General features: G+C 36.0%; 1 protein-coding gene across 3 annotated transcripts in view; it reads right to left on the bottom strand.

Moving 5' to 3' along the window:
* Window positions 1-5,495: 5,495 nt before the first annotated feature.
* Window positions 5,496-20,958, bottom strand: part of DHX29 (DExH-box helicase 29) — a 48,149-nt gene continuing 32,686 nt past the window's right edge. For 2 of the 3 annotated variants that reach the window (XM_032626428.1, XM_032626430.1), the window contains 10 exons: window positions 19,727-19,815; window positions 18,640-18,768; window positions 18,472-18,547; window positions 17,537-17,761; window positions 16,095-16,231; window positions 15,592-15,685; window positions 10,303-10,605; window positions 9,377-9,508; window positions 8,153-8,249; window positions 5,496-5,786 (listed from right to left, as the gene is read on the bottom strand). In XM_032626428.1, the coding sequence (XP_032482319.1) occupies window positions 5,740-5,786; window positions 8,153-8,249; window positions 9,377-9,508; window positions 10,303-10,605; window positions 15,592-15,685; window positions 16,095-16,231; window positions 17,537-17,761; window positions 18,472-18,547; window positions 18,640-18,768; window positions 19,727-19,815 (1,329 nt within the window). In that variant the 3' untranslated portion in view covers window positions 5,496-5,739. The remainder of the gene's footprint in view (window positions 5,787-8,152; window positions 8,250-9,376; window positions 9,509-10,302; window positions 10,606-15,591; window positions 15,686-16,094; window positions 16,232-17,536; window positions 17,762-18,471; window positions 18,548-18,639; window positions 18,769-19,726; window positions 19,816-20,958) is intronic. The other variant, XM_032626429.1, reaches the window with a different exon arrangement.

Here is a 20,958-nt window from a genome sequence, read left to right as displayed (position 1 = left end):
TTTGAATAATTGGAACCCTCTGCCAGATTGTCTAATGTCAATTTGTTTTCTGACACTGCTTCTTTTACATCTTCTTCCTAATTGTCTGGCACTGGTTCAGAAGCGCTCACCTCCATCAAGTTGTCTTCTGTGAATTCTTCTGGTGTGGTGTCTGTTAGCTCTTGAATCTCTCCAAGATCCATATCTTGAACCCTTCAGCTTCCACTTTTTCTGTCATATCCACAGTCTCTCTCTTTCATGGTTTCCTTGACTGGCTATGTAGTAAATCCTGTGGAGTCATGCTCAACATCTGGACACAGTTTTCTCCAGCAAAAATATATTGTTTCAGGCTTGATGGCTTTCACAGTTTTTTCTGTAACAACGATGGCATCTTGAATGGTATAATCCTTCCACTTTCCTGATGTTCTATCAGGGTTCTCTTCCATAGTGTGACAATCCTTTTCATAGAGTACCATGTATAATTAGCCTTAAAGGTCCTTATGATCCCCTGATATAGAGGCTGGATTAGAGACATTATGTTTGGGGACAAGTAGATCACTTTGACGCCTTCAATGTTGAACTCATGGAGTTCTGGGTGGCTGGGGGCATTGTCCAATATCGAAAGAACTTTAAAAGGCAGTTCCTTACTGGCAAGGTACTTCCTGTCTTCAGGGACAAAGCATCGATGGAACCAATCCAGAAAAGCGGTTCTGGTTGTCCAGGCCTTCTTCTTATACCACCAAAAGACTCATTCTTTAATTGGATTGTCTTTTCATTACTGACTTGTAAGAGTTCTTCCTATATTCTAAATACAAGTCCCTAATCAGAGATGTGATTGCAAATATTTCCTCCCATTCTGTGGGTTGTCATTTAAATACTTTCTTGATGGTGTGCTTTAAATGACAGATGTTTTTAGTTTTTACACTTAGCTCTATGATCTACTTTTAGTTAACTTTTTGCATGTGGTGTGAGGTAAGGGTCCAGATTCATTCTTTTGTATATGGATATCCAGTTGTCCCAGCACCATTTGTTGAGAAGACTGTTCTTTCCCCATTGAACAGTCTTGGCACACTTGTTGAAAATCAGCTTTCCACAGACAGATGGGTTTACTTCTTTCTTTTTTTGTTTGAAGTAAGTAGAGTTGATTTACAATATTGTGTTAGTTTCAGGTGTACAACAAAGTGATTCAGTTGTATATATTTTTCAGATTATCTTCCATTATAGGTTATTATAAGATATTGATATAGTTCCCTGTGCTATGCAGTAAATCATTGATGCTTACCTATTTTATGTACAGTAGTTTGTATTTGTTAACACATTTTTGAACTCTCAATTCTATTCCATAGATCTAATATGTCTATCCTTACACCAGTATACTGCTCAGATTATTTTGGAATCGTCTTTTCATTTTTCTTCATTAGCTGAGCGACCTCAGAAAATTTAGTTGCTTAGCGTCAATTTCCTCATTTGTAAATTGGGAATATATTATCCATCTCCCCTCAGGATTGTTGTGGACTAAACAAGAATATAATAAAGCTTTTAGTTAAGTGCTTATCCCATAATACTCCATTTAAAAAATTTTAATGGAAATCTACTTTCCATTCATAATATTTCCTTTCCTTCTGGCTAATCCTCCCCAATATAGACTATTCCTTATATTTTAAAATGTCTTGTGGGTAAGATTGATTCAGTGAGAAGAGGTGGGCATATTCCTGTACCACCACCAGTATTCAACAACCCCTAACCTGAAGAGCATGCATTTTCTCATATGACTCTCTCCTTATTTTTTATTTTTATTTTTGCCACTGTGTATTAAGCTCCAGGGCACCTTCCCACTTTCCCCAATAAGCATAGAAACCGGCGCGGTCTTCTGAATCCACACTTAAGAACCAACGTGCTGGCTATCCTGCTTCTGGACCTACCTTCAGTGTTTCTTATCTCCATTTTCCTCTCCACCAGCAGGGAAGCCCTTTGGGTTTATTTATTGTTGGAACAATTGCATCTCAGATTTTCAATTATGAAATTCTCTTCCTTAATCAGTTTCCTTACTTTTCACTTACAATGAATTTGGGATTAGATCCTGACCTCTAATCTTTCAGCCTCTCCCTGTTTTCTTGGTCCATGGCCTTTTTTCTGGACCCATTTGCCTGTATGTAAGCATTTTGGTCAACCATTTCAATGAGACAGTCTCTTTCATTCTAAGAACCCAAGGTCACTTGAATGCAAAAAAAGCCCTTTATTAACTTTAGAGGCTTATCTCCTCAAGTCACTAAGTATTGCTGGGTGGGGAAAGCCAAAAAGCCTTTCCAAGTTGTTCCCTGTATTCTTCTTTAGTCCTTTCTTGGGCTCCCCCCAATGCTAATATTATCTTTAGTCTCTGCTAGTTATTTCTGTTTTGTCTGCAAATCAGTGAGGGCCTTTCCTATCCTAAAATATCTCATTCTTCAGCCTCTTATGTGTTCTGTTTCTTCATCATATCTGTAAAGAGTATTCTTTACTTGGTACACCACCTTTTGGTTTGTATTCATTCCCTAAATAAATTATGCTTTGTGACTGTGCAGGGAAGAGTTTTTAACATAGCAGGCCTGAGGTTGCTGTCTTTAGAAGGGCCTACTTGCAGGGTTGGCTCTTGGCTGGAGCCTGAGAATTTGGCTTTTGAAAAGTTCCTTGCTTTTCAGATAACACTTTTGCCTGCTTGGGGCACTGAATGCCTGCTTTCCTTCTGGGTGTCTGGAGTTTTGATAGTTATGATTTTGGTCTTTGTGCCTGTAACCAGCCCTTAATAAAATCCTTGGACTCCCGAGTCTCCAGCAGGCTTCTCTGGGCAGAGACATCGCACAACACGTAGGAGGCTTATGCATAGATTCCTCCAGACTCCATGTGATGTGTCTCTTTCCCTTGATGATCCTGTTGTATATCTTTCTCTACAATAAATGATAGCCTCTGAGTCCTGCAAGTCCTTCTAGCGAACCACCAAATGTGTAGGTGGCTGTGGGACCTCTTACAGTGACCTTCCTCGCCACCCTTAATTCAAGCCGCTCTCAAAAGCTTGATCTATTTATGAGATCTGGAAGTCTTTTCTTAGTTTGTAACATCTGTTGCCAATACTCTTGCTTCCAGAAACTTTCCTTCCTCTACTTCGGTAAGAACACCCTGCCCTGCCTCTCCTCACACCTCATTCATCTTCACAGACAGTTGTTGAATGCCTGGAAGTACCAGGCAGTGGGCCTGGTACACAACAGCGAGTGAAAACAGTCATGGTGCAGCATATGGTCTAGTGGGAGAAGACAAGAAGCAGATGGTACATTCTGAGAAAAGTACTGTGTTGTAAGAGTGATTAAAAGGGGAGATATACTTCAGAAGGGTGGTCAGTGAGGAAGTCCATAGGATGTTCTGTGGAGATAGCAAAGGGGCAGGTAAAGTCTGTTTGGTAAAGAACCAGAACAGCAGAGAACAGCACATGTAAATGATTAAAAAGGCACTTGGCATCTTCTAGGATTCAAAAGGAGTCCGGTGTGGCTGGAGCACTGCGAGAAGAGGGAGAGTGGAGAGGAGTTTGGAGGGTATCAAGGTCCAGATCACTTAGAGCTTTGTAGGCATGTTCAGAACTTCATACTTTAGGGGCAATGGGAGGCCAGCAAAGGGTTTATTCAGCCAAGCAACAGATATCTTTTCAAAAGATCATTCTTACAGTTGTAGAGCGAATGGATTAGAGAGGGGTAAGAAGGGGAGAGCCTAGTTTGAGATTATTAGTGATATAGGTGAAAGATGATGGTGATGTCTGTGTGATGGCTGAGGAGATGGAAAGGAGTGAATGGACTTGGAAGTATGAAGTTCTGCAAGATTTTAACCTTACTTATCTTCTATCTGCTCTCTCCTTTGGTGATCATCTTCATTCCCACATTGTTAACTATCACCTCTGTGTGAAAGACTCTAACCCTATGATCCTAGTCCTGATGTGAGCCAGTTTCACATTTTCAAAGGAATGGTTACATTTCAGAAATGTAAATGGTTCCAGAGCCATAATGCTTCTGCCACTTACTATCAGTGTGATCTTGGACCAGTTATTTCACTTCCTCATGCCTCAGTTTCCTCATCTGTAAAACGGGGATAATGTATTACTTACCAAAGGATTTCTGTGAAGATTAAATGAGTCAGCAAACAAAAAACATCTGGGCAGTAGCTTGCACAGAGTAATCTATCAACATTAGTTCCACCAGCAGGACGCCACAATTTCTCTGTCCCCATCAGTCACAGGTGGAACTGCCTCCAGCACCCAGTCTAGCTCTTTCACCTAACACTTCCACTTCTGTTAATGGCACTAGCCAGAGATTCCTAACCACAGTCACATTTGACTCCTTGCTGTCAAGTAGAAACCTAAAATTAGCAATTGCTACCAAGTATATTTTCACTTTTATCTGCACATAAAGTGAAAGTTACAGCTTCTTTTATTCATTCATCAACAAATACAGTTGACCCTTGGACAACACAGTTTTGAACTGTATTGTGGGTTCACTTATAGAGATTTCTTTCAATAAATGTATTGGAAAGTTTTTTTGAAGATTTGCAACAATTAAAAAAATTTGCAGATGAACCATGTAGCCTAGAAATATCAAAAAAAAATTAAGAAAAAGTTAGGTATGTCATGAATGTATAAAATATATGTTAGATATACAAATACATGTAAAATGTATGTTAATTGGCTGTTTATGTTATCAGTAAGACTTCTGGCCAACAGTAGGCTGTTAGTAGTTAAGTTTTGGGGGAGTCAAAAGTTACAGGCAGATTTTCAGCTGCGTGGAGGATTGGTACCCCGGTGTTGTTCAAGGGTCAACTATATTCACCAAGTGCCTACTATGACAGTCAAGCAATTAGACTATGTACCTACTCAATTCTAATCTTTTGTCCTTCAGATACAATTTCTGCCTTTGGTTTACACAAAAATATATTTGAAGTTCCTTAACAATCTTGATGGAAAAGTCCTCTACATAATCAAGATGGAGTTTCAAAGACCCTCAGTAAGTGAAACAAATGAAACCACTAAAAAATTTCTAAGCATGTTTTACTATCTCAAAGTTACCGACCTTATCAATCCAATTATGGGTACAAAAAGGGTTCAAGAGCAGTGATATCAAAGCTTATGACTGAGGAAAATGGTGCAAGCTACTCATCCCTGAGTTGACAGTAGCATTAGCTATAGCTGCCTATCCTCCAGTACTATGTCTTTGTACTTAGTGAATGTTACTGATATAGGTGGCATCTATTAATAGTATATACCTTATTAGGTTTTGACTTTATCAAATATTAAAAAAGTGAAGTTGTTCCTTTTTGTGAAAATTCAATTACAACTGGTTTTGGAGCTCATTTTATCCACTGGGTCAAGAAAGTCTAAACTCTCTAGACATTAAGGACTGAAAGAGAGGATGAGGTGGGTACAAAGAGATTCACAACACAAAGTTGTAGATACTATAGACACAGACCATGCCCATAAGGCACATAATGATGTATACAACATGGATGATACCAAAGAATTTATTGTAAATGTAGTGGTAAATGCATTGAGAATAATCATCATTAAAAAGAAATTAGAAAATTACACGTTTAAAGTATGTGCTTTTTCCCACCACCTTTACGTTATGGCTAGTACCAACATTTTAAGTACTGAAATACTTAATGGGATGGTCCATTTTCACATAATTTCATGACTTTGTCTTCATCTTAATTTTTAAAGCAGTTGACCATGAATTTCAGTTTCAATTATTATTCTGTTTTTATCAATTCGGTAATGATCTGTAGAATCTTGTCATCTGGATGGAAGGAGAAAAAACTCCCATGAATAAATTCATCACTGGCTAATTTTCCAATATGTACACATGTAAACCACAGATATACTTCATTAAAAGATTCTTTTAAATTAGAATACAGAATTAACATCAGCAATATTCAATCTAAAACTAGAGATGCCTCTATAATATAATTTGTTGCCCTACAAATATTATTTTAATTATCATTATAGTTGTATTATACCTACTTTGATAAAAAGTAGGCAAAGGCCTGAAAAGATGATGTGATATAACTGTTGGTCCTTTATAAGGAATTATTTCCTTAAAACTTCTTTTAAGACAGAAGTTTCCTAACTTTTTCACCCGGCTCAAATATACTAAAGGCTTTTTGACTCTTCTATAAACTTCAGAACATGTCAGGATTCCAACAGTTTGGGCAAGGAATAAGGAACTCTTTATCTGTTTCTCCATGTTTAGTCCAAAGGAAACAAAGAAATTTAACTGGGAAGTGTTCTTGGAGAGGTGTCAATGGAAAAGTGACAGAACTCTCCACACAACAAAGGAATCAAACACCAATTAATCTGATGAATAGACCAATAGAGGCTACATTATTTGCTAGAGGTTTTAACAGCTGCTTCCACTTTTAAACAGTTGGTCTGATATTGTGACTTCCTAACTACTCTCTGGATAGTTGTAATTATCAGGGCTCCAAGACTGAAATTCTGTATCTTATTAGATACTTCAGTAAAAGAATGGTCTATGTTTCAATGATTGCAATGGAATTTTGATAACGGGGCCCATGGCCTGACACTCTGGTTCCTAGAGGCTACAGTGGCATTTAAAAAAAAGGAAAGGAAAGGTCACCTGCTGCAAAGGGAACACGGCAGGTCTAGAAAGAACCATGATTTTTAGTTTGAGGAAGAGTAGAGTAAAAGAAAGTACAAGAGCAACTTCAGTTATTTCTTTTTCAACAGCTTGGTGTTATATCCCAACTTTTATTATTATAAAGTCCAGAAAGAGGACACTAATGTACCTTATCCTCCCCACTAAGTCAAAAATATATGCTTCATCAGAGGGCAAATTCTGCTTTCTCTTTTATGGCAAAGAGAAACACTGAAATCATTTTAAAATTCATTTTTCTTAATTTAAAAGTTGAGGTTCAACCTGTCCTTTATATAATGCAATTTTTTCTAAGGCTGAGTTGTAGTGCACAAATTTCCTCAAGAAAAGAGCTCATATCTCTTAATATGTCAAGACCCGATCTAAGTTTCCAGCAGTATAGGAAAACTAATACAGTTTAGCACTTATTCATTCACCTTCAGTTATGCAAATAAACACAGAGTGTGAGGCTTCAGGGCAGTAGCACTAGACCAGTAGCTCCCCACCTTGCCTAACTATGAGAATTAACTGGGATACTTGTTAAATATAATCACATTGAACAGTAAATCATTTCTTAACATCATTAAAAGCAGGAATACCAAACTGATGTGATGCAATGAGAGGAATATAGCACCAACTAAAAAATATTCTTTTCCTGAAAATCTGATTCTAATATCAGATTATATCTGTTATATCTCTAGATATATAGTTATATCAGTTATATCTCTAGATATAACTACCAGTTTATAGGAAATATAAGAAACAGAGAAACACATTAAATCAAAGCATGAAGATGCAACCACCCAAATCCTAAATGTCAGAAATTCTACCAGAAAAATAACCTAGTTTACTAAAAATTTTAAAATGGGGAGGGTAGTAGAGGGGAAGTATTACAGATTAAAAGAGATTACAAAATAATAACATGGCCATCGGCCTCTCCCACAGAGGAGATTCAGTATGCCTGGAGTAGGTCTTTGGACTTTGTATTTTTAACAACTGCCAGGATAATTCTGATTATTTGGCATGTTTGGGAAACACTATACCAGACTAAGTGGCAACTCAGGTGTCCACTGCAGATTTCTGTTGAAGGATAATGTACATACTTTATACAGACTAACAGCTCTGCATTTGGGAGAATGGTAGAGAAAACATGCTGGGAGCCTCAGAGAAAGTCCCTCTTTCTTATTTTTTAAAATAACTGTATCACTAGTTTACTAGTTTGTAAACTAGTAGCAAAATTACAAATGCTCAGTTTTATCATCCTTTTTCTGTGAAATGGCCAGAAGTTTAGAAGTGAAGCTTAGAAGAGGAAGGAGTAAACCAGAAGAATCTTAAGAGGATAACTAGATTGTGAATAATGAAGAACTGTCTGTGTCTGATGGAATTCAGCATAAAATAAATTTTATTAAAGCAATTTTTAATCACATGGAATTTAAGCCTCAATGAACTATAGTGTATGCCAGTGTTTAAAAGTATACTGTTTTCTACCTACATTATAATCAAACACTTACTTTCAAGGGACATCTTAGGATTCTCAAGCTTTTTTCTTAAAACAGAATCAATGAGAATTCTTAGCTGCTTGAAAATGACAGCTATCTTAACAGGTGCCTGTTGAGAGGAGATGACAAATTGAACAATGTTAATCCCAGGGAGTGAGAATGTGTTTAAATAAAATCAAAGTAAGCAAGTATACCTTACAATATGCTTTAGCACATCTTGACCTTAAAACGTTACGGGAAAAATATAAATAAATTACTTCCTGTAGCTAAGATACATAAACTTCAATTTCCTTATTAAGTACCCATAAATTTGATATCTCTTTCCAAAATAAAGAAACCATTATTTCAATTGTTTGTTTTCTTCTCTTACTAGTTTTTAAAATGGAATTTTTTAAAAAAAGCTTTATTGAGGTATAATTTATAGATCATAAAAAATTCATTGTATACAATCCAATGATTTTTAGTTAATTTATAGAGTTGTGCAACCATCACCACAATCCAGTTATAGAACTCTACTACCACCTCAGCCTCTTTTGTGAGAACTGCACATATTTTTTTAAGTTGCCTTTAAAATTTACATCTCCAGTCTTAGACAAACAGCTATCATGGTATATCAGCAGAATGTATTAGATTTGCTTAAACTGGTTAATGTTGATGAGTTACAGAGAAATAAACTTAGTGCTGGTAGCTGGTTGGTCTAATTTTTCCAGAGAAGAATGAAGAATGTGATAAATATGCATTTAAGCTATGAATCTGTGTCTCTTTATAGGTGGCACAATATAGCGGAAGGAGCATGAGTTTGAGGATCAGATAGTTCTAGGTTTAAACCTTGCTCTACCATTAACAATCCATGTAACCTAGGTAAGTTATTTAAATTCTCACTGAGCTTAAGTGCCTTATCTCTAGAAAGAAACTACAGAAATTATCTAAGAAGACTGTTAGGGTATTAAATTAGTGATAATCCATGTAAAGTTAACAACTACTGAAGTATACAATACATGGAAAATTATAATTATTACTGACAATAAATGAAATCTGTAATAGCAATATAATTTGATTTTCAAATTAAACAGATTTAAAACCATATAGGCAAGATAAAATAAGTAAGTCTTCTATTTTAAGTCAAATTATTGGAAGAAATTATGCAAACTCCAATAAAACTTTTTAAAAAACTACCTCAATGGTACTGGAAGTAGAAATTTTAATATAATCAATAAGATCAGTTGTAGCAAGTACCTGAAAATAGATCCAGCCATCAACAGAGAGAAGACGTTCCCGGTGTTGAACTTCTATGTCACCACCAAAAAGTAAAACTGGAAAAGGGGTTATTAGGGTAGTTTCCCTCAAATATACTCGGGCATACCGTATCTGCATAAAAACAGAGAGGAAAAAAACACTTTAAAGCCTAAAAATATAAAAAATTCATTTATCTGTTTCATGTAAGCATTTTTCTATAATTTGCTACTATATATTTTAAATCAGGTTTCATAAAGCTACATGTCTACATTCTCTTATGTGCATAATTTGTCAATTTTATAATAATCACAGTCACCACCTGTGCATTTATACTATTAAGAGGATTTTAAACATTAATTGTAAGGCTGAATTATATACCTTGAACATAAATGAGACTGAACAAGCAATTTTATGCTAATGCTGTTAAATAATTAATGCAACAATAAAATTATGATTAAGTTTCACAGTGTCTGGTTTCTAAAGCAAGGTTCAGCAATGGCCATTAGTCAGGAACTTGTTATGTTTTACACATTTAAGTTTGATGATATGCTGGGAGTTATTCAAGCCAATGCTTGAAATTATGGATCTTTATTAATTTAATGAGCTATGATTCAAAACGTTGACTGTTTTAATCGTAATCTACAAATATTTGCTATTAAATTATCTTAGGTTGCACTGTGACTCAAACTGTTGCCACATCATATATAGTTCTATCCCATCCCATATCTCCCTTATTTGGAAATGTGGAAAAAAGACGTGTTATATGTTTTTGTTGAGAAACCATGTACATCTTGATTTCAAATATAAACAAACATGAATAGCTCAATTTAAGAACCAAATACGATATCTGCTGGGCATCCTAATTTCTTATGACTGATTTCTAGAATAATGCCCTGAGTATTGGAATTTAAGAATGAGTACTTTACCTTCTCCTGGTATAAAAGCCATCCATAAGTTTGCAAATCTCGATTTACTGAGGATGGATGTACTTGTGCTTTGCCTTGGGCTGTCTCCACAATGCAAGCCAATTTTTCTGTAACATCAACTGATTTTGTATAGATTATCTTCCCCACATTGTCATACAGTCCAGCAGTAAGTACAGCTTTAAGAAGGGCAATTTCTTGGAAGGAAAGGGTCTGTGAGGCTCTGTTTCCTTCCAAGCCACTGGAAGTTGTAGATGATAAAAATCCTGCTGCCTTAACCAACTTTATTAACTCCTGCTTTACATCCTGGATTGGTTTGTTGAAAAGAGACAAGATCATAATTAAAATAGAGAAGGTGCCAACCAACCTTGTATTTTATATTACTGTTTCCTATCAAAATTGACAGGATGCCAAAAAGCTAAAAAGAGAATTACGACATGATCCAGCAATCTCACTCCTGGGCGTATTTCTGGAAAAAACAAAAACACTAACTCGAAAAGATACATGAACTGCAATGTTCATAGCAGCACCATTTACAATAGCCAAGATATGGAAAAAACCCAAATGTCCATCAATAGACGAATGGATAAAGAAGATGATGTATGTATATACAATGGAATATTACTCAACCGTAAAAAAAGAATGAATTTTTGCCATTTGCTACAACTTGGATGGACCTGGAGGGCATTATGCTTAGTGAAATATGTCAGACAGAGAAAGACAAATACTGTATGTTATCACTTATATGTGGAATCTAAAAAATAAAACTAGTGAATATAACACAAAAGAAATAGACTCACAGACATAGAGAACAAGCTAGTGGTTACCAGTGGGGAGAGGGAAGGAGGGAGGGGCAAGATAGGGATAGGGGACTAAGAGGTACAAACTACTATGTATAAAATAAGTAAGTTACAAGGATATATTGCCAGCACATGGAATACACCCTATATTTTATAATAACTATAAATGAACCATAATCTTTAAAATTTGTGAATCACTATGTGATACACCTGAAACTTATTAATACTGTAAATCAACTATACCTCAATTAAAAAAAAAGCCTTTGTGGAAATTTGGCATGCTAAAATTTTTCACTTATAGCCTTATTTTTTTTTTTTTTTTTTTTTTTTTTTTTTTGCGGTACGCGGGCCTCTCACCGCTGTGGCCTCTCCCGTTGCAGAGCACAGGCTCCGGACGTGTAGGCTCAGCGGCCATGGCTCACGGGCCCAGCCGCTCCGCGGCACGTGGGATCTTCCCGGACCGGGGCACGAACCCCCGTTCCCTGCATTGGCAGGCGGACTCTCAACCACTAAGCCACCAGGGAAGCCCCTAGCCTTATTATAAATATGAATATTTGTTAAATATTTTCCTAGTCCATCATATTACTAAGTAAAGCCAGCAGCATAAAGTATATATCTTGGGCTTCCCTGGTAGCACAGTGGTTAAGAATCCACCTGCCAATGCAGGGGACACAGGTTCGAGCCCTGGTCCAGGAAGATACCCCATGCCACAGAGCAATGAAGCCCGTTACACCACAACTACTGAGCCTGTGCTCTAGAGCTGCGAGCCACAAATACTGAGCCTGCATGCCACAACAGTTGAAGCCCACGCTCCTAGAGCCTGTGCTCTGCAACAAGAGAGGCCATCGCAATGAGAAGCCCACACACCACAACAAAGAGGGGCCCCTGCTTGCTGCAACTAGAGAAAGCCTGTGCACAGCAACGAAGACCCAATGCAGCCAAAAATAAATAAATAATTTTTTTAAAAGTATATATTTTTGTTCATTAGTCTTTGTATAAATAATATTTTGTTAGTTTAGCAAACTGTTCATATTATGCATTTTATTAATATATCAGTTTATTTTCAAGTTTAGCACCAGCCAAAACTTGTGAAGAAATGTCTTAATATATTACTATTCCTCAAGTTCCATAAATATCTAATATTATAATAAAACTTTAGATGAAAGACGAAAAGACAGCCCTCAGAATGGGAGAAAATATTTGCAAACGAATCAACGGACCAAGGGTTAACCTCCAAAATATATAAACAGCTCATGCAGCTCAGTATTAAAAAAACAAACAACCCAATCCAAAAATGGGCAGAAGACCTAAATAGACATTTCTCCAAAGAAGACATACAGATGGCCAAGAGGCACATGAAAAGCTGCTCAACATCACTAATTATTAGAGAAATGCAAATCAAAACTATAATGAGGTATCACTTCATACTGGTCAGAATGGCCATCATCAGAAAATCTACAAACAACGAATGCTGGAGAGGGTGTGGAGAAAAGGGAACCCTGTTGCACTGCTAGTGGGAATGTAAATCGATACAGCTACTATGGAGAACAGTAGGGAGGTTCCTTAAAAAACTAAAAATAGAATTATCATATGACCCAGCAATCCCACTACTGGGCATGTATCTGGAGAAAACTGTAATTCAGAAAGACACATGCACCCCGATGTTCATTGCAGCACTATTTACAATAGCCAGGTCATGGAAGCAACCTAAATGCCTATCGACAGATGAATGGATAAAGAAGATGTGGTACGTATACACAATGGAATATTACTCAGCCACGAAAAGGAATGAAATTGGGTCATTTGTAGAGACGTGGAGGGACGTCTGTCATACAGAGTGAAGTAAGTCAGAGAGAAAAACAAATATCGTATATTAACACATATATGTGGAATCTAGAAAAATGGTACAGATGAACCAGTTTGCAAGGCAGAAATAGAGACACAGATGGAGAGAACAAAAGTATGGACACCAAGGGGGGAAAGTGGAGGCGGGGGAGAATGGACTGGGAGACTGGGGTTGACATATATACACTAATATGTATACAATAGATGACTAATAAGAACCTGCTGTATTAAAAAAAATAAAATTCAAAAAAATTTTTAGTAAAAATAAAAATGAAATCCTGCCGTTTGCAGCAGTGTGGATGGATCTAAAGAGTATTATGCTTAGTGAAATAAGGCAGACAGAGAAAGACACATATTGTATGATATCACTTACTTGTGGAATCTAAAATAAATGTATACAGCAAAACAGAAAGAGACTCACAGATACAGAGAACAAACAAGTGATTACCAGTGGAGGAAGGGAAAGGGGGAGGGGCAAAATAGAGATGTGGAATTAAGAGATATACACTAGTATGTATAAGACAGACAAGCAACTAGGATATATTGTACATCACAGGGAGTTATAGTCATTATTGTGTAATAATCTTTAATGGAGTATAAACTAAAAATACCAAATCACTATGCTGTATACCTAAAATGAATATTATGTTGTAAATCAACCGTACGTCAATTAAAACAAAATTAACAGTATGCCAAATTTTCAGTTAACTACAGCCCAAATTACATTAGGGAGGAAAAAAAAGATACTGGAAAGTCAAGGATTAAATGGAGTCATCTGATTCTATAACATCAACTGATTTTGTATAGATTATCTTCCCAAGACTTTAGATGTCATAAAATAAGAATGTCTAAAATGTGAGAGCAATAAAAATGTACCTGAACACATTTTCATTCAGTCTATTTACTTCCACAGTAGCTCTCCTTTCAACATTTTTATTCAATAAGGATGGTCACATAGAGAACACTAAGGAAGAATTACAGAGGACTCTGATCCTAGACTGCAAGAACCTTCTTCATTTGTCTCTGGGAAACATTTTAATTTCCCAAAGAACTCTGATAAAGTTTATTAATGGCAAAAATCTAAACTTGTTGCCTATAATCTTTTTCTACCTCTAGTAGTGCCAATCAACTAAAATACTACAGGGAGGATAAGCATTTTAAAGTAAACAGGATACAAGTGATTAAAAGGTGAAGTGTACATTTAGGATTTACTTTAGGCTTCTGGTTTGGGACTTAAGGGACTTTAAGTCCAGGAGAGGAAAGACCAAACAGACAGTTGCTGCCACACCACAAGGTTGGTAAAGAGATTGAAAACCTTGCAGCCCAGGGGAGGTGAAGAAAAGGCTCATAGAAGGAAGGGGGGTGGGAGGCAACTTGGAGGTTGGGAGGAAGTGGAGTGGAGATAAAGGAGTGTTGATTAGCTCTCCATATCTTGAACCCCAGTCAGCTGGCCCAGACATCTGTTTCTTCATTTTATCCCTTTTTCTGCTTCAAGAAGGACAAAGTTTATTCCACTTAGCAAAGTCCCTGCTGTCATCTCAGCAGTTATTTTATTTTTATTTATTTTTTCTTGCATTCTTCAAGTCTACTGCATATCTGACATTATAGAAGTACACTGTTAGGCTAATCTAATAATCTAGTTTTTATTCATTAATTCAAAAATATTGACTATGCACCTAATAGATGCTTAGGTACTAGGTTCAGCAGTTATTTTAAATCACACACACAAAAACTGGTCAAATTGTATGGGAATAAAAATATTTTTTAACCTTTTAAAATATGAGCATAGAATAGGGGAATTATATGAGAGGTTATGGGAATTATGTGAGAGGTTATGAATACTTTTATAGCATGTCTGCACTAAACACCATTTCCCTTTAAATGCTGTACTAAACTTGAGACATATCAATCAAACAATGTGTGGACCTTGTGTGGATCACGATTTGAACTAGCTGTAAAGAAACATTTATGAGATAATCAGGGATATTTAAATATTGTATAGTTGATGATATTAAGGAATTATTTTTTAAGGCATGGTAATGTTAAAGAAAAAAATAGTCCTATACTTCAGAGATATATAACAATCTGACGCCTGGGATTTGCTTCAAAATAATCTAGAGGGCAGATAGTGGATTAACGGGAGTATAAGTAAAACAAGGTTGAGCACGTGTTGATAATTATGGAAGTGGGAAATGAGTACCCAGGAGTTCCCTATACTATTTTGTATGTTTGAAAATTTCCATAATAATTAAAAATAACAGCTGATTATCAGAGTAGAGAAAAACTATAGAATATCCCCAATTCAATTCCATTTTTTAAAATTAGAAACTGAGAATTAACCTTCCCCAAGCTGAGCTGCTGAATAGACAACTATCCTAATTCCCAAGCTACTGTTATTTCTATGAAATCATGTTGCATCTTTGATCATTTCCTGAATATATTAAGATTGTTACATACTATTTTGAATCACTGTGTAATACAGGTTAACTGCTGGGATAAACAAAACAAAAAAATCACAAATTTATTAATTCAGCAAATGTTTATTAAACCCTTACTATGTGTCAAGCACTATACTAGGCATTTCTTTTTCCAAATTAATCCTATTGACTATATGACCCTGAATTAAGATAGTTGCATTAAGACTTACCTCTAGGGTTAACAGTGATGTTCTATTAAGAAAGTTCCTCCGGCAATATGCTATTTCAGAACGATAGCCTCCTTCTTGCCGTGCTTTCTTCCATCTACATAAGTAAAATGACCAAATTTTAATATGTTTCCAAACTCTTTTTCAGATTACTAACCAAAGCTTTAATTACATTATAATCATATCAAACGAGTAAGTTTTAGGAACTAGCCAATTGTATGTAAGAATTTCAACTACAATACAGATATTTTTTGTTCATGTATAACAGTAAATTAATAACTTCAAATACAAGGTAATATACACATAATAATACAGAGTACATTGTTCGTAAATTTTAGGATTATAAAAATGTGAATCTTTAAAATAATTCAACTTGACAGATGCAGTAACTAAAAATAAATTTAAATCTTAAATGTATCCTTTTAATAAAAGTCAAAAATAAATTTTTTTAAAAAGTAAATACCCTCAGGTTTGACCTATTGACAAAACCCAGATTATTTATTTACCCCAGATATGCATTGTAGATCGTCAGATGGTCTGAATCTGCCATAGCCAAAGCTGATTTTGCAAGATCTGCTTCATCTTTTCGACCAATTGGTGTGGTAAAAGGAGACTTCTCTGTCATAACTGCAGCTAGTGTTGCCTATCCATAAATAACCCAAAAATGTATCATTAAATAGGTATATATTGAAAGCTGATTTGAAATAGAAAGTAAATCATAAAACAATTGCACTTTCAAGTTGCATGTTTCTTCTTTTCAATTTATTGTGTTCTATAATAGCTACATATTTTCATTTTAATTAGTTACTTTTAGTTTCATTTTATGGAATTTTAAACATTTATCACTTTACTTTTACACCATCTTTGTGGGTAGGGAAGTAATACCACCAGAATCAGAGATTTTTTTTTTTTGCGGTACGTGGGCCTCTCACTGCTGCGGCCTCTCCCGTTGCAGAGCACAGGCTCCAGATGCGCAGGCTCAGCGGCCATGGCCCACGGGCCCAGCTGCCCTGTGGCATGTGGGATCTTTCTGGACTGGGGCATGAACCCGTGTCCCCTGCATCAGCAGGTGGACTCCCAGCCACTGCGCCACCAGGGAAGCCCAAAATCAAAGATTTTAAAAAATGAATATTTGTGTGATTTATAGTCTGTCACACAGTTAAAAGAAATCCCTTAATCACAGCTCAGAGGCCTTGACTCCTAGTCTGAATTTCCATTGCCTGCAATGCTCTTTACATACTTCTTACATAATCTGGACTACATAACAACCCATTTGTTGTTGTTGCAGCTTTTCAGATCAACTGTCATGGCAGAGGATATTTCTTGGACTCAACACAATTCTGGTGAGTACCTATATCTGATACTAGAAAAAAAAGGACTAGAGTAAGTCATACTCTCTCCATTTCATTTTCAAACAGCCTTGATTTGTAGTCCCAGAAAAGGCCACAACTTGATATAGCTGGAAAGTTGGAATGGCAGAGCATGCATATGAGCCAAGAGATTCAGACAGAGTCACAAAGTTTGTTAATTCTGAGATAATTTGAGAAAACAGAATTGCTGGTAATTGCTAGCTCAGAGGTAACTCAGAAAAAAAGGAAGTTTTGATTCTACTTATGTGTGGAGTTCAAAACGCTCTAAGAATCACTTACTATATATTCAATTAAGTAAATATTTCAAGTGGGATGTTTGATAGCGAAAGTCTAGACAAGCCAAACCCTTTTACAAAATAGTACCTACAATACACTTAGTAAATGGATGATTTTCTTGTATATAAATATCAAAAATATTCAAAAATTCTCATTAAGCATTTATATTTCCTGGTTTTAATGTAAGTACAGACATTCTGTTTAGTTAAAAAAAATAAAAGTTAAAATTTGTTTCTAAACTTAATACTTCCCCAGCTAAAATGTTATTTACAGTGAAGAAGCAGCAGTGTTGTTTGTCTTACCACTGGATCAAGACAGCCAAAAATGGCACCAAAAATAAGCATCTTGCCAATTTTGACATTCACAGGCAAAGCTGCAAGGTGTTGGCCCAATGGAGTCAGTTTAGGCTCATTTAGTTCACAAGCTCCAATTTTTCGGAGTAAATTCATTGCATTGCTGATTACTTGAAGTTGAGGAGGATCTAAAGCTTTGGAGAGGAAATCTTCAGGAGAACCAAGATTACATTTCTGCAGATTGAAAAAGTGATAAATTAGTATGTGATCAGAAAGAATTAACAAAGAGATGGTCAAACTGGAACTAAATTTAAGTAAAATTTTAAGCAAAGAGGATAAATATCTGTGTCTATTAAGAGAGTAGGAAAGAGGATGAGATCTTCCAGTCCATATTTTTAGTTTCTTCATTTCTGATTTTTATAGAATCAAAAATCTGAGAACTGAAGGATATTATAGATCTTTCAGAGTAGGAAACCTTTGGTCTAGGCCAGGATTTCTCAAGTCCAGCTCTATTGTTATTTGGGGCCAGATAATTCTGTTTTAGGGGACCGTGCTGTTCACTGTAGAATGTTTAGCAGCATCCCTGGCCTTGACCCACTAGATGTCCATAGCATGGTCTCCCTCTTCCCCCAGTTCTGACAACCCAAAATGTTTCTTGACATTCCCGTTTTTCCCTGGTGAGCAATGTCGTCCCCAGTTAAGAACTACTGGTCTAGGTTATGAGTCTATATTTTCATCTGTAAAGTATGAGTGCTTATGGCAGACTTAAAGCACAGTGGGATTACTTATAAAAGATGGGGGAAGGGGGCATTTATTAAAGAGTAAATAAAATACTTGAAAATCTAGAGCAACAGAAGGTAAGATAAGTTTAAGTCTTCTTCCCACCCGCCCCGCCCAGAAAGGGGTGAAGAACAAAAAATTCATCTAAGTTCCTTTGGGATTACCATAATATGAAGACATAATTCCTCCAAAGGCACACGCAAGATTTCAGGAACAGCATAGTCCATAAAGCCTTCAAATCTGAAAAATAAAATAAAATAATACTAAATACATACTATCAGAAATGTCACACTGTATCGGTTTATGTTTTTAATTTCCGGGCCATGCCATACCTTTCTCTCGTGTACATTCGGAAACAGAAGCCACCTCTGACACGCCCAGCTCTCCCCTGGCGCTGCAGAGCACTTGCTTTGCTGACAAATGTCTCCACCAAAGAACTCATCTGACTGCTTTCATGGTACCTAGAGAAATGTTTTAGGAGAGAATATGTAGATAATTGACTGAAATCAAAATCTGAAAAAACTGGAAATATTTGACTCTAAAATTAAGTTGAAGATTAGAGTGCCACTTAATTATGCAATAAGAATTCTTTGAGAGTTTGAGAAATGCCACTGTGAACGTTACAATTCAACGCACCTTTCACAAGATACAGTTCAACCCTGAAAACACCTCCTCTACAGGTACAATTAAAAAAATCAAGAGTTTATTTTGTACTGGATAGTCATACTCACTTCCAAATATTGCTCAAGTTTCCTAATATTAGGGACAGTGTATATAGATTACAATAGACTACTAAGGTGGTCTCCCTTATTTGCGAAATACAAACATTAAAACATTTATAAAGTAATAATCTTTCTGTTGAAGATTCAGTTAATCTATTATGTGCCAATTACTGTACTAGGCACTTTCAATTATGAAATTTTAATTTTTCCCATTTACATATGAGGAAACTGATGATTATAACTGATGGTCATATTACTAGCTCAAGATTATAGATCAGAGATTTATAATCCAACTCTTGATTCTAAAACTCATGCTTTTTTTTTTGTAATCCCATAAATAATGCTTTTGTAAAACATTAAGTTATAAACTAATTTACAAAATCTATGTCCTGAATATTTTCTCAGCACTTTTCTAAAAGTAGCAGTACATTGATATTACTTATGGGAAAACTGATGACATGAATTTTAACATTTATTCTCAGACATTTTAAACTTCCCTACAGTTTCTCTGAGACTTTTTGTTTTGGGCAGAATTAGGACATTCGAGATTTTCCTGATATGATTCTGTGATCTAGTGCTTGCCTCAGCAGCACATGTACTAAAATTGCAATGATTCTGTGATGTCTCCTAAGAATTCAAGAGTCCCAAGCCCTCTTCAGGTTGAAAAAATGTTTTGATTTGGAAAATTCAGACTTACTTGTTTTCTTTCGTTCTTCCAGTATCAATTACAAATACAACATCTGGAATAGTGATACCCGTCTCTGCAATATTTGTTGCTAAAACAATCTGAAAATAAAAAGCCAAAACATTTAGGTAACAACTTTCAGCAATGTGCCATCATTTAAACTTCTTTGGATAGTTTAGCCAATGAATTTTAAAAAGTGAACTTCAATTTTATTTACAAAAATTCACAATCTAATTGCTAGTACTGTGTAATCTAAATTTGCTCTAATTAATTTTATCACCTTAGCTTATTAATTAAAGTTATAGATTCTTATTCCAACAAAAATACCATTCCCCTAATTCTAGTCAGTCATCTTAAAAATGACATACGTGAAATGAGAAATAGGATCAGAGAATGGAGACTGCTCAGCAGAAACTTCACAGTTAAGTAGGAAAAAAAAAGTAATAGTTCTTCAGTAAGAAGAACTGGTGGGTTGTTGCCCTGGCTCTGCTACTTATTAGCTTTGTGACCTGGGCAAGTCATTTTACCTCTCTGGCCTCCAATAACCTGACCTGCAAATTACAAGGTAGAAACAGATGATTTCTTAAGTCTCTTTCTAGCTCAAAATTTCTTAATGGTGATGGCTGAATAGTGCAATCTTCTTGTGGCTTTTTTGTTTGTTCTTTTTTTTTTTCTGTTGAGTCCTTGGAGGTAAAACATTTAGGAAATTCTAGGTCAAATTCAATATACTATGGCTCTATCTCAATATTGAATGCTTGCTTTTCTTACTCATTTATCCTAGTAAACAGAACCCAGATTATTAACATTTAGATGGGACCTAGGTGATCAAATTTTTTAGAGGTGGAATTCTTTTCTTAAGACAAAATGTTACAGGGAAGCCAAATGTTACAGATCAGAGCACACAGCCTCTGAACCCCTGGAGTTTTCAGAGCACAGTTAGAAAACCATAAATTTAATCCAGCTCCTGTTTAAAGATGAGAAAGGAAGCTGAGTGGTTTGCCGAAGGTCACAGACATGGCAGCAGCTTCGGGACAGAAACCCAGGTTTCGTGCATTAGAGTCCAGGCTCTTGCTGGGAGCTCTGTGTTCCCCAGAGTTTCTACATTGTGCTCTTTTTTGCCCCCCACCCGCCTAAAAGAGGGTCAAAATCTGAGAAACTCTCTTTGTCAAGTAGCTCTTCATTCAGCATCCGAACAGAGGAGACAATGAAAATACTTAGATTGTTTCCTAACCTAATGGTCTCTG

The sequence above is a fragment of the Phocoena sinus genome, chromosome 3 (genome assembly GCF_008692025.1).
Source record: "Phocoena sinus isolate mPhoSin1 chromosome 3, mPhoSin1.pri, whole genome shotgun sequence".
Taxonomy (NCBI): Eukaryota; Metazoa; Chordata; class Mammalia; order Artiodactyla; family Phocoenidae; genus Phocoena; species Phocoena sinus.
The sequence above is the reverse complement of the archived record's forward strand: the minus strand, read 5'-3'. Positions and strand labels throughout refer to the sequence as shown.